Source organism: Giraffa tippelskirchi, chromosome 10 (genome assembly GCF_054371585.1).
Source record: "Giraffa tippelskirchi isolate mGirTip1 chromosome 10, T2T-mGirTip1v1.2.pri, whole genome shotgun sequence".
Taxonomy (NCBI): Eukaryota; Metazoa; Chordata; class Mammalia; order Artiodactyla; family Giraffidae; genus Giraffa; species Giraffa tippelskirchi.
In genome coordinates, this window is record NC_137284.1 from 2,450,994 (window position 1) to 2,469,725 (window position 18,732).

Here is an 18,732-nt window from a genome sequence, read left to right on the forward strand (position 1 = left end):
AAAGTGGCCTCTGGGCCAGATTCTGGGAGGCGTGAGCCGGGCCACTCTGCACAGCCCAGTGGGCCTGGAGGCTACAAGTCGGGACCCCCGCTGGTGCCCCCGTGTCCATGCAGGGGAGTCACGGGAAGGGGGTGAAGACAGGCCTGAGTCCAGCGTGAGAGGGAGCACTGCTCCCCGGGGCCGAGTCCAGCTTCCTGGATGGCCCCCCAAAAGGGAACCCACCCGCAGGAGAGCCCCCAGAGCACGTGGACACAGCAGCTGCTGTGAACGCGAAGACCCGCCCTCAGCCCAGCCTGCGCACAGCGTGCCCCTGGGGATCAGGGCTGTGCTGGCTGAGGCACTAAGGCCCTAGAGAGTCTTCCCAGGCCCCCGGTGGAAAACTCCAGAATAAAACTCCAGGAGTGACACGCATCCTCACATCCAGGCTGCAAAGGTGGCCACTGTGGGAGGAGCCGGGAGGCAGCGCGGCAGCAGCCAGGAGAGGAGCTGGAGGGAGGCCCCGCTGGACGAAAAGGCAGCGCTGGTGCGCCGGGCGCTGAACACAGAGGCCCGGGAGACTCGACAGACCCAGGAAGACACGCCACAGGCGGACACGCCGGGGCGGGAACGACCCAACTACTGCCGACACCCCGCCGTCCTGAGCGCGGGTCTGCGGAGCCCAGGCGCCCACCAAGCGGGACAAGCGCCCCTCTGGGCCGAACCCGTGTTCTCACCGTGATCACGTCACCCGGCATCGGCAATTTCTCAAACGCGTGACCTGACCTGCAGCGCCGACCCTCTCTGCGCACCCTTCCCTGGACAGATAACACACCCTGGGGCTTTACGTTCTTCTTTATAACAAACGTCGTCGTGAGAGTTTCTAACTTTACAAACTCAGCTTGGAAGGTTTGTAACAGGATCTTCTGCCCCACACGCTCCTCCCCAGTCTTCACGGGCCCCCAGCGTCCCAGCCTCCTGACACCTGCCCTTTGCCCCAGCCTGCCCTCTGCCTTCCTGGTCTCACTTCTGGTCCCCTCTTTGCCCCAGCCTGCCCTCTACCTTCCTGGTCTCACTTCTGGTCCCCTCTTTGCTCCAGCCTGCCCTCTGCCCTCCTGGTCTCACTTCTGGTCCCACGTGTGCCCGATGCCCCCGCCCCGCCCAGCGGCCAAGCCTGACACGCCACGGGGTCTTTTCTCCGTGATTCTGTGTCACTTTCTTTTAGGTTCTGAAATCTCTTGGCCACTGGAGAAGGGCACGGCAAACCACTTCAGTATTCTTGCCTTGAGAACCCCTCAAACAGTATGAAAAGGCAAAAAGACAGGATGATGAAACATGAACTCCCCGGGTCGGTAGGTGCCCAATATGCTACTGGAGATCAGTGGAGAAATCACTCCAGAAAGAATGAAGGGATGGAGCCAAAGCAAAAACAACACCCAGTTGTGGATGGGGCTGGTGATGGAAGCAAGGTCCAATGCTGTAAAGAGCAATATTGCATATGAACTTGGAATCTTAGGTCCATGAATCAAGGCAAATTGGAAGTGGTCAAACAGGAGATGGCAAGAGTGAACGTTGACATTCTAGGAATCAGTGAACTAAGATGGACTGGAATGGGTGAATTTAACTCAGATGACCATTATATCTACTACTGTGGGCAGGAATCCCTTAGAAGAAATGGAGTAGCCATCATGGTCAACAAAAGAGTCTGAAATGCAGTACTTAGATGTATCTCAAAAATGACAGAATGATCTCTGTTCGTTTCCAAGGCAAACCATTCAATATCACGGTAATTCAAGTCTATGACCCAACCAGTAACGCCGAAGAAGCTGAAGTTGAACGGTTCTATGAAGACCTACAAGACCTTCTAGAACTAACACCCATAAAGACTGTCCTTGTCATTATACGGGACTGGAATGCAAAAGTAGGAAGTCAGGAAACATCTGGAGTAACAGGCAAATTTGGCCTTGGAGTATGGAATGAAGCAAGACAAAGGCTAATAGAGTTTTGCCAAGAGAACGCACTGGTCACAGCAAACACCCTCTTCCAACAACACAAGAGAAGATTCTACACATGGACATCACCAGACGGTCGACACTGAAATCAGATTGATTATATTCTTTGCAGCCAAAGATGGAGAAGCTCTATACAGTCAGAAAAAACAAGACCTGGGCTGACTGTGGCTCAGATCATGAACTCCTGAATTGCCAAATTCAGACTTAAATTGAAGAAAGTGGAGAAAACCACTAGACCATTCAGGTATGACCTAAATCAAATCCCTTATGATCATAAAGTGGAAGTGACAAATAGATTTAAGGGACTAGATCTGATAGACAAGAGTGCCTGATGAACTATGGACGGAGGCTCATGACACTGTACAGGGGACAGGGATCAAGACCATCCCCATGGAAAAGAAATGCAAAAAAGCAAAATGGCTGTCTGAGGAGGCCTTACAGATAGCTGGGAAGAGAAGAGAAGCAAAAAGCAAAGGAGAAAAGGAAAGATATATCTATTCAAATGCCAAGTTCCAAAGAATAGCAGGGAGAGATAAGAAAGCCTTTCTCAGTGATCAGTGCAAAGAAATAGAGGAAAACAATAGAATGGGAAAGACTAGAGATCTCTTCAAGAAAATTAGAGATACCAAAGGAACATTTCATGAAAAGATGGGCTCGATAAAGGACAGAAATGGTATGGACCTAACAGAAGCAGAAGATTTTAAGAAGAGGGGGCAAGTATACACAGAAGAACTATACAAAAAAGATATTCAAGACCCAGATAATCACGATGGTGTGATCACTCACCTAGAGACAGACATCCTGGAATGTGAAGTCAACTGGGCCTTAGGAAGCATCACTGTGAACAAAGCTAGTGGAGGTGATGGAATTCCAGTTGAATTATTTAAAATCCTCAAAGACGATGCTGTGAAAGAGCTACACTCAATATGTCAGCAAATTTGGAAAACTCAACAGTGGCCACAAGACGGGAAAAGGTCAGTTTTCATTCCCATCCCAAAGAAGGGCAATACCAAAGAATGCTCAAACTACCGCACAATTGCACTCATCTCATACGCTAGCAAAGTAATGCTCAAAATTCTCCAAGCCAGGCTTCAGCAATACGTGAACCATCAACTTCCAGATGTTCAAGCTGGATTTAGGAAAGGCAGAGGAACCAGAGATCAAATTGCCAACATCCGCTGGATCATCAAAAAAGCAAGAGAATTTCAGAAAAACATCCATTTCTGCTTTATTGACTATGCCAAAGCCTTTGACTGTGTGGATCACAATAAACTGTGGAAAATTCTTCAAGAGATGGGAATACCAGACCACCTGACCTGCGTCCTGAGAAACCTGTATGCAGGTCAGGAAGCAACAGTTAGAACTGGACATGGAACAACAGACTGGTTCCAAATAGGAAAAGGAGTACGTCAAGGCTGTATATTGTCACCCTGCTTATTTAACTTACATGCAGAGTACATAATGAGACATGCTGGGCTGGAAGAAACACAAACTGGAATCAAGATTGTCGGGAGAAATATCAATAACTCAGATATGCAGATGACACCACCCTATGGCAGAAAGTGAAGAAGAACTAAAGAGCCTCTTGATGAAAGTGAAAGAGGAGAGTGAAAAAGTTGGCTTAAAGCTCAACATTCAGAAAACTAAGATCATGGCATCCGGTCCCATCACTGCATGGCAAATAGATGGGGAAACAGTGTCAGACTTTATTTTTCTGGGCTCCAAAATCACTGCAGATGGTGACTGCAGCCATGAAATTAAAAGACACTTACTCCTTGGAAGGAAAGTTATGACCAACCTAGACAACATATTAAAAAGCAGAGACATTACTTTGTCAACAAAGGTCCATCTAGTCAAAGCTATGGTTTTTCCAGTAGTCATGTATGGATGTGAAAGTTGGACTATAAAGAAAGCTGAGCACCGAAGAATTGATGCTTTTGAACTGTGGTGTTGGAGAAGACTCTTGAGAGTCCCTTGGACTGCAAGGAGATCCAACCAGTCCATCCTAAAGGAAATCAGTCAGAATATTCATGGGAAAGACTAATGTTGAAGCTGAAACTCCAATACTATGGCCACCTGATGTGAAGAACTGACTCATTTGAAAAGACCCCATGCTGGGAAAGATTGGGGGCAGGAGGAGAAGGGGTAGACAGAGGATGAGAGGGTTGAATGTCATCACCGACTCAATGGACGTGAGTTTGAGTAAACTCCGGGAGTTGGTGATGGACAGGGAAGCCTGGCGTGCTGCAGTCCATGGCGTCGCAAAGAGTGAGACCTGATTGAACTGAACTGAATCTCTTTACGACAGAGCCCTTAGGGAGAAGTCACTGGACCCAAACGTATGACACTGTACAGCTGTACGCTGAGGAAGCTGTAACCTGTACAATGAAGCTGCCCTTGTATCAGGACAAAGACCGTGGAGTCTGTGGAGACTGAGTTGGCAACTAGGGACCCCCGTTCGGTCTTTGGCGGTGCTTCCTCCAACTACGACCCAGAGACTCACACATCTGCCTCACTGAGAGTGCAGACAGACAGAAGCAAACACCCGCTACACCTTCTAACTGCTCACTATCTTCTACAACGTGCCATACATCACATCCTCACAGCTACACGTTCAAAAATCTGGACGTGGGACCAGTGTGTACTTAGGCTCCACGTATCCAGTGGTGGAATTTAAATGTAAGGACAATAAAATGTGAAAACCGTACCCATGGTTTAAAGAAAAAAAAGGGCAAGATGAACACTTTCACGGCCCCAGAGCCTTCCAGAATCACTGGCGGCAGCAAGTGCGTCTGGTGGTGTGAGAGGGTGAGAGTGGAGGAAACCCTTGTGGATGGATGACAAGCAGAACCCGCCCGGCCCAGGGAAAGTCTCGCGGCTCCTTCCACCATGTCGGGGTTAAGGTGGGCAGGGCTGTCTTCACACGCGGTCACCCTTGAGGTGGCGCCGACACGGCCTTTCCACGCGGCTGCCTGGCATTCCCCGTGCATCGCCCTGGTGCCAAGGTCTGTGCAAGGCCTCTCGTCTTGTCAGTGTGAATGATCACGGGGAACAACGAGCTACGGTTTGGCACTAAATGCATTCCCTGGCCTAAGTAACAGTCTCATACACGTTGGAACTAAGCTATACGTGAAGCATATTACGTGGAACACAGCCAAACTCTACATGGGTTAAACACAGCTGCTCAGAAGTTACTTTTGCTTTTGTCCACCCCCAGAGCCGAGACCTCAGATCGGAACTGGCTCTGACTCTGGCCCAGGCCCCCCACCTTGGTTTCCCTGCAGCCACTTCACAGATGGCAGCTACTCACTCCTGTCCCGGGACGGAGGCTGGCCTGCCCCCACCCAGCATCCGCCCCGGGGCCCCTTCTGGGGTCTGTAAGTGAACAGCCTGTGTCTCCTGCCCCTCTGGGGGTCCTGCCTGCCTTCCATCAAAGCGCCCTGGGGGTTTCCCTGCCCGGACTCCCTGCTGCCCCGTGAGGCTGCCGGGCCCTCACTCAGCAGGTCACCGTCTGTGTCCTCTCCACACCCCCGGGCAGGAGTCCAGCCCGGCCCGGCCCGGCCCGGCCCAGCCCAGCCTGGCCCCTGGGGGCTCTGGGTGCCGAGAGATTGGTCAACTCCAGCCCGGACACCGAGGCCTGTTTGCTCTGCAGGACGGCACTGTGGCTGCTCACTGCTCTGTTCCTTAGGTAACAATACATTTCAGGGGTCCTGTGTAGAAAGCTCCTAAAATCCCTGAAGTTTTTAAGCCAGGGTCCCCATGAACCTAGGCGGCCATGGCCGTGCGGGGTGAGGCCACGGCTCCCCGGACGCTGACCCCAGCCGGTCCGCTTACCTTCCCCCTCGTGCAGGGCTTTCTGATCCCCCACGGCCTCGGGCACCAGCTTTCCATAGCTGTGTCCCTCACTGTTGGCAAACTTGACTGTGTCGAAGTACACGGACCCGTTTGAAGCATAGCTGGAACACAAAGCCATCAGGGAAGGCGTGACGAGCCACCCGGCGGGCCAGCCTGGGGACCCAGAAGCCATCGGGGGTCTGCTCCGCGCCCTGCGCAGCGAGCCGGCCAGCAGGCTGTTCCAGCACAGCCACCAAGGGGGCCAAACAGGGCTGTGATGAGCGGGCCTGGGACAGGGACCCCTCACTCCCCATGGCCCGGCCCGTGCCCTGCCCCTGCCCCCTGCCCGAGTGACTCCGCCCTGCATGCCGCCCTCCCCTCTGCCAGCCCCTAGCCCCGAGCACCTCGCAGTCTGACTGCATTTGGAAAAGGGGCCTTCACGGAGGAGCTCAAGTTAAAACGAGGCCTTTAGGGTGGGCCCTGACCCAGCACGACTGGCGTCCTTGAAAGAAGAGGAGGTGGGGACCCAGGGAGGGACGAGGGGCGCGTGCCCTCACAGGACCACCGCAACCGCGCGGTGACCCGTCGGCGCTCGCGTGCCGTGCGGCTCTGAGACGGGAGCCCAGGGCACCACCACCCTGGTGGCTCCCCGCGCCTCCCTGCTCCTCTCCCGAGCCGGCGGCTCCCCGCGCCCCTGCGCACACCTTCCCGGAGCCTCGAGCTCACCCGTAACCGTTGTCCATGATCTTCTGGACAAAGTCCACGATCTCCGGCACGTACTCACTAACCCGGGTCAGGACGTCGGGAGGGAGGACCTGGGGATGACGCGAGGCCGGCTCCAGAAGCCTCAGCACCGCTGGGGCCCAGGTGCCCCTCCTGCCCCCGCCCCCCACCTCCCCACCTCCTGCTCTCTTTTTAAACTGAATTTGCACACGAAATGAAGAGGGTCTGGATCCCCTGAGGCCTCTCGGTCACGGGGCCCTCGGCACAAGAGACCAAGGTCAAGACCGTCGGGGACACTCACGTTCAGGGCTTCCATGTCTTTGTGGAACTCCGCCTCCCAGAATTTGGGCAGTTCGGAGAAAATCGAATTGTCCGTCACCTCGCTGCCGTGCATGGAATCCAGCCAGTCAGAAAGCACATCCTTCGCTTCTTCCAGCAATGCCTGAAGAAAAGGAAGCAGGATGTCTGCACCCGCATGCAAGTGCCAGGGCTCACGGCACATGCGGTCCACGCGCGTCCGTCTCGGCCTCACGCGTACAGCCTCGCTGTGCACGGCCAGCACCCGGATCCGGGAGGAGACCGCAGAGCTCCCACAGACGGCCTGGCTGTCCAGAGGCTGGAGCTCTGACTGCGTGTCCGGAGGGTCAGGGTGGCGGGGCTTCCTGGGGCAGGGCGGCAGAGCACACGGTGTGGTCACCCATGGCCCGGACGCCTGCTTGAGGGGAGGTTCAGAGCAGCAGACGGAGCCGCGGTCCAGAGGGAGGTCTCCATGCCCAGGCCACCCCTCCGGGCACGTGCCATCAACTGAAGGCCCCACGTCATGACCACAATGGTGCAGCGTTGGAACGAGTCACGTGCTGTCACTGTGTTCCTCAAGTCACACCCAGAAACAGCCATCGGAGACGCGATGAGACAGCATCAGGGCTGCGCCGGAGCCTCAGCGGCTCAGCGGACCTGGCACTCTGCCCTGGAGGATCCAGTGCTTCAGCTCCTTAGCTGGAGCGGCAACGGGTGTGCGGACAGGCAGGCGGTCTGTGGTCCACTGACGGGGCACAGGCAGAGAACAAGGCTGGAGGGAGGGTGCAGGGAGCCTGGAGCACAGAGGCGGACGGGGCGGCCCCGGAGCAGCGCCCAGACAGAGCAGAGCTACTGGGAAACCTCCCAGGACCCAGCTGGTGCCCAGGGCGGGCGGGCAGAGGAGGCAGGCGCTGTCAGGCTAAGGCTGAAAGTGAGCTCTGGGCCTGCCCCACGTGCGGGGGCAGAAAGCCCCCCGCTGCCCGCGGGATCAACACAGAACAAGACCGAGCAGAGGAGGGAGGTCCCAATCAAACGAACTCCTAGATAAACCACGTGTTTCAAAACACAAAATCAAAGGGGACATAAAAACCTATTGAGAAGCAGAAGGATAATGTCAGCATACATAGAAACAGCAAAAACACTTTACTCAGAGAAAAATTTTTGGCCTTAAATGCTTAAACCAGAAAACGGGCTAAAGTCCTAAGCAGTAAGACAAAAAGGAATGGAATAAACCCAGAGAAAAGAAGGAAACGGGTAACAGAGATGGGGCAGCGGCTGATGAAACAGGGACTGGGGTTCCAGCCCCGCCTCCCAGTGAAAGCCGTCACCCTGTCCCCACGCGTGAAAGGGTGTCACAAAATGAAGAGTCAGTCACTCCAGGTGGGTCTGTAAGGGAAGGGTAAAGAAGAGCATTACATGATGATAAAGGGGCAACTCTCCACGGAGACACAGCAACCCTCGATGCGCAGGCACCGCAGAAGAGGGCAGCAGACACAGCGCGGCAAGCACCGACAGAACAAGAAAAACAGATGGGTCCAGCGTCGTAGACGGAGACCTGAGCAGGCAGATCCAGCGGGCAGAGAGTCAGGAGGAATGGCTGAACTCAACACCACAGAACTGACGCCTATGAAGAGACTGCTTCACCCAGCAGAGGAGGACAGGTCCCTGCCAGTCACGGGGGCAGTTTCCAGGACAGAGCGCAGTGGGCCAGAAACACACCCAGAGACACTCAGAGCATCTACCAAGACGGCGTGCCCTCGGGGCCAGAAACACACCCAGAGACACTCAGAGCATCTACCAAGATGGCGTGCCCTCGGGGCCAGAAACACACCCAGAGACACTTCAGAGGAGCAGAAATCAGAGAGATCTGTGTGCTACCAGATGGCAGCTGAATTAAACTAGAAGCCTACAACAGAAAGATAACTGGAACATCCTCCAAACACGCAGAGATTAAATAACACACTGGCCAAAGAAGGTATCTTAAGAAAAAATTTTAAATTCTTCGAACTAAATGAGAATGAAAACACAACTTATCAACATTTACGGGATGTGGCAAAAGCAGTGTTCAGAAGAAACTTGTAACACGGAATGCATTCATCAAAAGAGAGAAAATATCTAAAATGCGATTTCACCTTAGGAAACTAGGAGAGGACAGCACACCTGAATACCTGAACCAAAGGCACCAGGAGAAACCACAGGTCAGCATCTCTCAGGAACGCAGATTAGAAAACCGTTAACAAAATATGAGCAAAGTGAATCTACAGAAGCATAAAGAGACTCATATACCACAACCAAGTTCATCACACGTACGCAAGGCTGGTTCAACTTTATAAAATCAAATAATGTAAATTAACACATCAACAGACTTAAAAAAGAACAATCGTATGATCATTTATCAGTATCAGTATCGTATCGTATCAATGCAGAAAAAGCACTGGACAAAATCCAACATCTATTCATGACAAAGACTCCCAGTCAACTAGGAATAGAGGAGCACTTCCTCAACTTGATAGAAAATAGCTACAGAAAGCCTACAGTTAATAGCAGACTTAAGGGTGAGGAACGTGAAGCCTTCCCGTTAAGATGAGGTGTAATGCAAGCATCTCCTTTCTCATCACTCTTCCAACATCCAACTGGAAGTCCCTGCTGATGCAATAAAGCGAGAAAAAGGGGAAAAAAAAAGATACAGATCTTCTTCAACTTACAACAGGATTATCTATCCTTCTTAAGTCGAAAATACCATTAAGCTGAAAAGTATATTTAACTAACCTACCAAACATCCTAAGCCTGGTGTACCTTGAACGTGCTCAGAATACGTTAGCCTACAGTTGGAAAAACCATCTAACACCAGTCCTACTTTACAGCTAAGTGCTGAATACCTCGTGTCATGTACTGGATACTGTACTGAAAGTGAAAAACAAAATGCCTGTGTGGGCGCAGACTCACTGTAGAATATCAGGCTTTTTTTTTTTTTTTATGAACCACTGTTCTTTTTATTTACTTATTTATTTAAGGCTGTGCTGGGTCTTCACTGCTGCACGGGCTTTTCTGTAGTTGCAGCGAGTGGGGACTCCTCTCCAGCTGCAGTGTGTGGGCTTTTCGTTGCGGTGGCTTCTCTCATTGAGGCTCCCGGGCTCCAGAGCACAGGCTCAATAGTTGCGATTCGTGGGCTTAGTTGCCCCACGGCATGTGGGATCTTCCCAGGTCAGGGACTGAACCCATGTCCCCGGCACTGGCAGGCAGATTCTCTGCTGAGCCACCAGGGAAATCCGGTGCCTCAGTTGTTTACCCTGAGACTGAGTAGCCAGCTGGAAGCTGAGGCTTACTGCTGACGCCCAGCGCCCCGGGAGAGCAGGAGACTGCGTATCGCTAGCCCAGGAGAAGATCAAAATCCAAAGCTCAGCTTCTACTGGATATTTATCGCTTTTGCACCATTTTAAAGCCAAAAAATCTTAAAAGTCGTATTGTCCGGGGTCAGGGACCTATATGCTAAGACATACATTTGGGATTTGAAATTAAAATCCCAATACCATTTACATTAGCTCCCCCCAAATGAAATACCTACATGTGAGTTTTACCAAGTACATACAAGATCTACATGAGGAAAACTACAAACCTCTAAAGAGAGAGATGGAGCGAGATTTCACGTCTGTGGGCGGGAAGATTCAACACCGTCAAGGTATCAGATCTTCCCAAAACTTGATTTATAGACTCAGTTCAATCCTCATTAAATTCCTATCAAGTCGTTCTACGGGTATCGACAAACGGAATCTCAAGTTTACAAGGACAGGGGGCGAAAGACCCAGGAAAGCCAACCCGGCACTGAAGGAGGAGAACAAGGCAGGAGGACCGACACGCCCCAACCTCGAGACTCGCCGTCGGGCTACGGCAATCAGGACAGGGTGGCGCTGGAACCTCCGCGGTGGTCCAGTGGGTGAGAGTCCACCCTGCAATTCAGGGGACTCAGGTTCGACCCCCAGTCGCGGAACTTAGATCCCACGTGATGCAGAGCAAGTAGCCCGTGTGCCACAACTGCAGAGTCCACGCACCACAGTGAATGATCCTGCAGGCCCAGCGCAGCAAAACACAAAAAGACTGTGGGGCTAACAAGGAAAGTGATGGGAGAGAGCAGAGTCCACAAACAGACTCATATAAATACACTCGACTGCTCCTCAACAAAGGAGGGAAAGCAACACAAGGGAGCAAAAACCGTCTCTGACGAACTGTGCTTAACAGCTAGGCGTCCTGTGCAAACCATGGATCCAGAGGCAGCCATCGCACACACAGCTGGGCGTCCTGTGCAAACCATGGATCCACAGGCAGCCATCGCACACTTCGCAAGCGCTGACTCACACTGGAACACACACCTAAACGCAAACTGGGAAACTATAATACTCTAGAAGATAACACGGGAAAAACCTAGATGACCTTGGGTTCGGCGATGACTTCTTCCCAACACCACCAGTGCCTGATTCTTGAAAAGTAAGAATTGGTAGGCTGGATTCTTTTACAAGTACAATTTTCTCCTCTGGGAAAGACACTGTCAAGAGAATGAAAAGACAGGCCACGGACTGGGAGAAAATATTTGCAAAAGACGCGTCTGATAAGGGACTGTTCTCCAACATAAACAAAGAACTCTCAAGACTCAATAATGAGAAAACTGCCTGATTGCAGAATGGCTCAAAGACGCTAACAGATACTCCACCAAACACAATACAAGATGGAAAACAAATACCCAAAGATCTTGCACATCATCGCCAGGTAAACCCAAATGAAAACAAGCGCCCACTGCACAGCTACTAGAACAGCCAAATGCTGAAGGCCGACAGCTGTGCGGCGAGGAGCCGGAGCAACCGGACTCGCACCATCCCTGGTCGGGGTGCGAAAGGGCGTGGCCGCTTTGGAAGCTTGCTGGTTTCTTAACACACTACACATCCTCTCACCACGTGGTCCAGCAGCTAAACTCCTTGGTATTCACCCAAAGGGGCTGAAAATTTATGTCCACACATAACGGGGGTGTTGTAGAAGCATTATGCATCACTGCCAAAATTTGGAAGCAGCCAAGATGCACTTCAGTAGGTGGATGGATAGATCCACTGTGGTTCATCCAGACATGGACTAACCTTGAGTGCTAAAGAGAAACCAGCTCTCAAGCCCTGATAAGACCTGGAGGAACCTTCAGTTCGTATCACTAAGTGAAAGAAGCCACGCAAGCAGGGCACACACTGCAATATTCTGAGTCTGTGATATTCAGAAAAGGCAAAACTCTGGAGCCAGTAAAAGGCTCTGTGGTTCCCAGGGTTTGCGAGTGAGGAGAGTGGAGTAGAGAGGACTTTCAGGGCAGGGAGCCGACCGTGTGTGAGGACGTAAGGGCAGAGACGCATCATCACACACGTGTCCAGACCCACACAAGGTACAACCCCAAGAGAGACCCAGGGTAAACGGGGGACCCTGGGTGACGACGATGTGTCAGTGGAGCTTTACCAGCCCTAACAAACAACAACTCTGTGGGGGATGCTGACGGGGACGAGGCTCCGTGTGCATGCGGGCAGGCTGGGGCGGGGAGGGTCACGGGAAACCTCTGCGCCTTCCTGTCCATTTCTCCGTGAGCCTGAAACTGCTCTAAGATAACACACTCTTTACAAGTCTTAGTGAAACCGAAAGAGAGGCTCAACACAGCCAGAGGCGGATCTCTGAAATGATCCTTCAATGTATAACATTTAAAGCCCACGGTGTCTTGTGTGGGACTCGACAAGCCGAGGAGCATTCACAACACGTCTGGAGAACAAAAACAGGGTGAGGCCTCGGTGTCAAGACACCACGACACTCGCGCAGGGCGGCTAACCAACCAGAGGAACCGAACCGAGACCCAACACACAGCAGAGGGGTCTGCAGGTCACGGAGGGGAGGGGGCTCCCCATGTTTGGGGAGGGCTGGGTCCCCGCTCAGACGACTTACGAAACCAAGTCTGGGGAGGCCCCTGGGGTCCAGTGGCTAAGCCCCCGCGCTCCCAGCGCAGGCAGCCCAGGTTCAATCCCTGGTCAGGGGACTGGATCTTACAACTGGGAGCTCGCATGCTGCCAGATGAAGCCTGGGATTGTCATACCGAGGGAAGTAAGGCAGAGAAGCAGAAACATCACTTATACTGGAACCTAGAAGGAAATGATACAAATGAACTGATTTACAAAACAAAAACAGACTAACAATGGACTAATGGTCACCAGGGAGCTGGGGGGAAGGAACACAGCGAAGGGACAGCTACAGAGTTTGTGACTGAGGCGCACACACTGCTGTGCTTAAAACAGACACGGGGAACTCGGCCCAAGGCTATGTGGCAGCCTGGATGGGAGGGGGACTGGAGGGAGAGGGGGTACGTGTATACATGTGGCTGAGTCCCTCTGTGGCCCACTGGAAACTAACACAACATGTTAATCGGCTCTACGCCAATATAAAAGAAACAGTTAAAAAAGTTCACATGCTGCAACGAAGACCCGGTACAGACACACACACACACACACACACACACACACACACACACACACACACACACGGAAAAAAACCCTCAAAAACCAAAGAAATTCTGGGGGAATTTGAATTAAATTTAAATATGAACTACACGACATTAAAATCTTTACAAGAAAATACTGAAGAAGAAATCTTTACAAGAAAATACATGAACAGTATGAAAAGGCAAAAGGATAGGACACTGAAAGATGAACTCCCCAGGTCAGTAGGTGCCCAATATGCTAATGGAGATCAGTGGAGAAATAACTCCAGAAAGAATGATGGGATGGAGCCAAAGCAAAAACGATACCCAACTGTGGATGTGACTGGTGATAGACGCAAAGTCCGATGCTGTAAAGAGCAATATTGCATAGGAACCTGGAATGTTAGGTCCATGAATCAAGGCAAACTGGAAGTGGTCAAACAGGAGATGGCAAGAGTGAACGTCGACATTCTAGGAATCAGCGAACTAAGATGGACTGGAATGGGTGAATTCAACTCAGATGCCAATTATATCTACTACTGTGGGCAAGAATCCCTTAGAAGAAATGGAGTAGCCATCATGGTCAACAAAAGAGTCCGAAATGCAGTACTTGGATGCAATCTCAAAAGCGACAGCTCTGTTCGTTTCCAAGGCAAACCATTCAGTATCACTGTAATCCAAGTCTATGCCCCAACCAGTAACACCGAAGAAGCTGAAGTTGAATGGTTCAATGAAGACCTACAAGACCTTCTAGAACTAACACCCAAAAAAGATGTCCTTTTCATTATAGGGGACTGGAATGCAAAAGTAGGAAGTCAAGAAACACCTGGCGTAACAGGCAAGTTTGGCCTTGGAGTACAGAATGAAACAGGGCAAAGGCTAATAGAGTTTTGCTACGAGAACACACTGGTCATAGCAAACATCCTATTCCAACAACACAAGAGAAGACTCTACACGTGGACATCACCAGATGGTCAACACCGAAATCAGACTGATTATATTCTTTGCAGCCAAAGATGGAGAAGCTCTATACAGTCAGCAAAAACAAGACCAGGAGCAGACTGTGGCTCAGATCATGAACTGCTTATTGCCAAATTCAGACTTAAACTGAAGAAAGTAGGGAAAACCACTAGACCATTCAGGTATGACCTAGATCAAATCCCTTATGAGTATACCGTGGAAGTGACAAATAGATTTAAGGGTCTAGACCTGATAGACAGAATGCCTGATGAACTATGGACAGAGGTTCATGACATTGCACAGGAGACAGGGATCAAGAAAATCCCCATGGAAAAGAAATGCAAAAAAGCAAAATGGCTGTCTGAGGAGGCCTTACAGATAGCTGGGAAGAGAAGAGAAGCGAAAAGCAAAGGAGAAAAGGAAAGATATTCTCATCTGAATGCAGAGTTCCAAAGAATAGCAAGGAGAGATAAGAAAGCCTTCCTCAGCGATCAGTGCAAACAAATACAGGAAAACAACAGATTGGGAAAGACTAGAGACCTCTTCAAGAAAATTAGAGATACCAAAGGAATATTTCATGCAAAGATAGGCTCGATAAAGGACAGAAATGGTATGGACCTAACAGAGGCAGAAGATATTAAGAAGAGGTGGCAAGAATACACAGAAGAACTATACAAAAAAGATCTTCACGACACAGATAATCACAATGGTGTGATCACTCACCTAGAGCCAGACATCCTGGAATGTGAAGTCAAGTGGGCCTTAGGAAGCATCACTATGAACAAAGCTGGTGGAGGTGATGGAATTCCAGTTGAGCTATTTCAAATCCTCAAAGGTGATGCTGTGAAAGTGTTGCACTCGATATGCCAGCAAATTTGGAAAACTCAGCAGTGGCCACAGGACTGGAAAAGGTCAGTTTTCGTTCCAATCCCAAAGAAAGGCAATGCCAAAGAATGCTCAAACTACCGCACAATTGTACTCATCTCACATGCTAGTAAAGTAATGCTCAAAATTCTCCAAGCCAGGCTTCAGCAATACGTGAACTGTGAACTTCCAGATGTTCAAGCTGATTTTAGAAAAGGCAGAGGAACCAGAGATCAAATTGCCAACAACCGCTGCATCATCGAAAAAGCAAGAGAGTTCCAGAAAAACATCTATTTCTGCTTCATTGACTACGCCAAAGCCTTTGACTGTGTGGATCACAATAAACTGTGGAAAATTCTGAAAGAGATGGGAGTACCAGACCATCTGACCTGTCTCTTGAGAAACCTGTATGCAGGTCAGGAAGCAACAGTTAGAACTGGACATGGAACAACAGACTGGTTCCAAATCGGAAAAGGAGTACGTCAAGGCTGTATATTGTCACCCTGCTTGTTTAACTTATATGCAGAGTACATCATGAGAAACGCTGGGCTGGAAGAAACACAAGCTGGAATCAAGATTGCCGGGAGAAATATCAATAACCTCAGATATGCGGATGACACCACCCTTATGGCAGAGAGTGAAGAAGAACTAAAGAGCCTCTTGATGAACGTGAAGGAGGAGAGTGAAAAAGTTGGCTTAAAGCTCAACGTTCAGAAAACTAAGATCATGGCATCTGGTCCCATCACTCCATGGGAAATAGATGGGGAAACAGTGGAAACAGTGTCAGACTTTATTTTTTTGGGCTCCACAATCACTGCTGATGGTGACTGCAGCCATGAAATTAAAAGACGCTTACTCCTTGGAAGGAAGGTTATGGCCAACCTAGATAGCATATTTAAAAGCAGAGACATTACTTTGCCAACAAAAGTCCATCTAGTCAAGGCTATGGTTTTTCCAGTGGTCATGTATGGATGTGAGAGTTGGACGGTGAAGAAAGCTGAGCGCCACAGAATTGATGCTTTTGAACTGTGGTGTTGGAGAAGACTCTTGAGAGTTTCTTGGACTGCAAGGAGATCCAATCAATCCATCCTAAAAGAGATCGATCCTGGGTGTTCATTGGAAAGTCTGATGTTGAAGCTGAAACTCCAATACTTTGGCCACCTCATGCGAAGGGTTGACTCATTGGAAAAGACCCTAATGCTGGGTAGGGTTGGGGGCGGGAGGAGAAGGGGACGACAGAGGATGAGATGGTTGGATGACATCACCGACTCGATGGACATGGGTTTGGGTAGACTCCGGGAGCTGGTGATGGACAGGGAGGCCTGGCGTGCTGCAATTCATGGGGTCGCAGAGAGTCGGACACGACTGAGCGACTGAACTGAACTGAAGAAGATATTCATGTTTCAGGGTAACAAAGATTTCTTAAGACAAAAACACTAAGGATGAAAGGATAAGCTTGATAAAGTTGATTCCATTAAAACTAAGACTTTGTGATATTAAAAAAAAAAGCCACAAATTAGGAAAATCTGTTTGCAACACGTTTAAATGACAAACAACTAGTGTCCAGGAAGCATAACGATGCTTACAAACCAGTAAGAAGACAAACCGTCCAGGGGAAAATGGCATGGAAGATGCCCGTGCAGAATGACGACCAGGAGGGGAACATGTTAAAGGATCCTCAGTCCCACGAGAGGCTAGAGAAACGCAATTTCAAACCACAGTAGTTACCACCTGACAGTTTACATCTGACACACAGGAACGAGCCTGGCCACACAACGTGCTGCTGTACAGGCGAACCAACAGGACACCGGGCACAGGCAAGCAGGCGGGCACAGTCACAGGTAAGGCATCTGGTCTGCACCGAAAGGCTCTGCAGCGCGGCTGTACCCCGAGCCACTTGGCATGGACCAAGTATGACCGTGGACATTTTGAAAGTCAAAGTCGCTCAGCCGTGTTCAACTCTTTGTGACCCCACGGACTATATAGTCTGTGGAATTCTCCAGGTCCGAATACTGGGGTGGGTAGCCTTTCCCTTCTCCAGGGGATCTTCCCAACCCAGGGATCGAACCCAGGTCTCCTGCATTGCAGGTGTATTCTTTACCAACTGAGCTATCAGAAAACCAAACTCCAAGGACCCCTTGGCATGGACCAAATGCCCTGCAAAGCCACGAAGTAACATTTATTACTGCAAAGCAACACAGTGGTTCCTCAGAATACTGGGTTGAATTTCTGTATGAGCCGCTTCTGGGGGTCTGCACACCGTGTTCACAGCAAAGGTGAAAACAACGTTCATCAAAGATGACAGGATACACAAAACGTGGTCCAGCCCACATGATGGAATATTAGTCTCAAGAAGAAAGGACCTTCTGACATAGGCTACAACATGCATGAACCTTGAGGACAGTTTGCTATGTGAAATAATCCAGCCACTAAAGGAGGAATCTCGAATGATCCCACGTCTGTGAGATCCTGAGAGCAGCTGCATCCATGGGGGTGGAAAGCAGGACAGTGGGGCCAGAGGCTGGGGGTGGGTGAGCGTTTCCAGGAGACAGCGTGTCAGTTCGGGAAAATGAAAAACATTTCTGGAGATGGGCAGTGATGGTGTTCAAGCAACGACGTGAATGTACTTAAAAACGGTTAAGGTGGTAAAGTGCATGTTATGCGTACTGTACAACTTTAATAAGAAGGACGTTCCTGGAATCGCTGAAAAAATTCCCAGCATCACTGCTGGAAACATAGAAACGTAACCAGCTTCCAGCTGGCCTGAGGCATCCCCGACCTCGTGTGTGGTCTCAGAAGCAGGCGCGGGAAAGCCTCGTCCCCACGACCCTGTGCCCCCGACCCCCCACCAAGCTCGGGACACGCACAGCCAGGAGCAGGGGCCCTGCAGGCACGCACCCCGACACGGCTGCACCCGGGCCTGGCTGCCGTCTCCCAGGCCCGGTCCTTTCTGTGTGTTCTGTGAGCGGCCAGCAGGCGGCACTGCTGTCCAGGAGAAGGACCACGGGGATCCTGGGCGCTCAGGCCCAAGGAGGTGGGACCGCGGTGGGAGAGGCGGTTTGAGGCTCAGGCCCAAGGACGCCGCTGCCCTCAGGGGCAGCAGACCGCGCTCCCGCCCAAGGGGGACCCGTGGCTTCCCCGCTCGGCTTCCCCAGGCGGTGCTGCTACAAGCGGTGGACAGAGACCCCGAGGAGGCCGAATAACCTTGGGAAGCCAGCCCCGCCCCGCGCCTCCCGAGGCCGGCGGACGCACCTCAGCCTCACCTGCACGCAGCCATCCAGCTCCTGCCCGGCCAGGCCGGCCTGCAGGGCCTCCTCCAGCGGCTCCGCGGCCTGCGCCACCGCGTGCTGCAGGCGTTCAAGCATCTGCCTCTTGCCCGGGTCCACGGTCTCCTGCAGCTTCGCGGAGAACGGCTGTGCGTGTGAGGAGAGGCCACACCGTCAGCCCCGCTCAGCAGAGCCCTGTGCTCCCTGCCGGCTCCACGCGGAAGAGGCCAGTCCTGCCCACTGCCCGCAGCCGCCAGGAGTCTGGGTCCCGAGGGCATCACCCCGCGTGTCCCCAAGAGGCAGGTGGAGCTAA

The 18,732-nt window shown here is 51.3% G+C and overlaps 1 protein-coding gene across 41 annotated transcripts in view; it reads right to left on the reverse strand.

Annotated features, from left to right (window-relative positions):
• CARS1 (cysteinyl-tRNA synthetase 1) overlaps window positions 1-18,732 on the reverse strand; it is a 43,391-nt gene that overhangs the window by 10,409 nt on the left and 14,250 nt on the right. For all 41 annotated transcript variants that reach the window (XM_081537752.1, XM_081537748.1, XM_081537751.1 and 38 more), the window contains 4 exons: window positions 18,417-18,566; window positions 6,847-6,987; window positions 6,549-6,637; window positions 5,823-5,944 (listed from right to left, as the gene is read on the reverse strand). In XM_081537752.1, coding sequence (XP_081393878.1) covers window positions 5,823-5,944; window positions 6,549-6,637; window positions 6,847-6,987; window positions 18,417-18,566 — 502 coding nt within the window. The remainder of the gene's footprint in view (window positions 1-5,822; window positions 5,945-6,548; window positions 6,638-6,846; window positions 6,988-18,416; window positions 18,567-18,732) is intronic.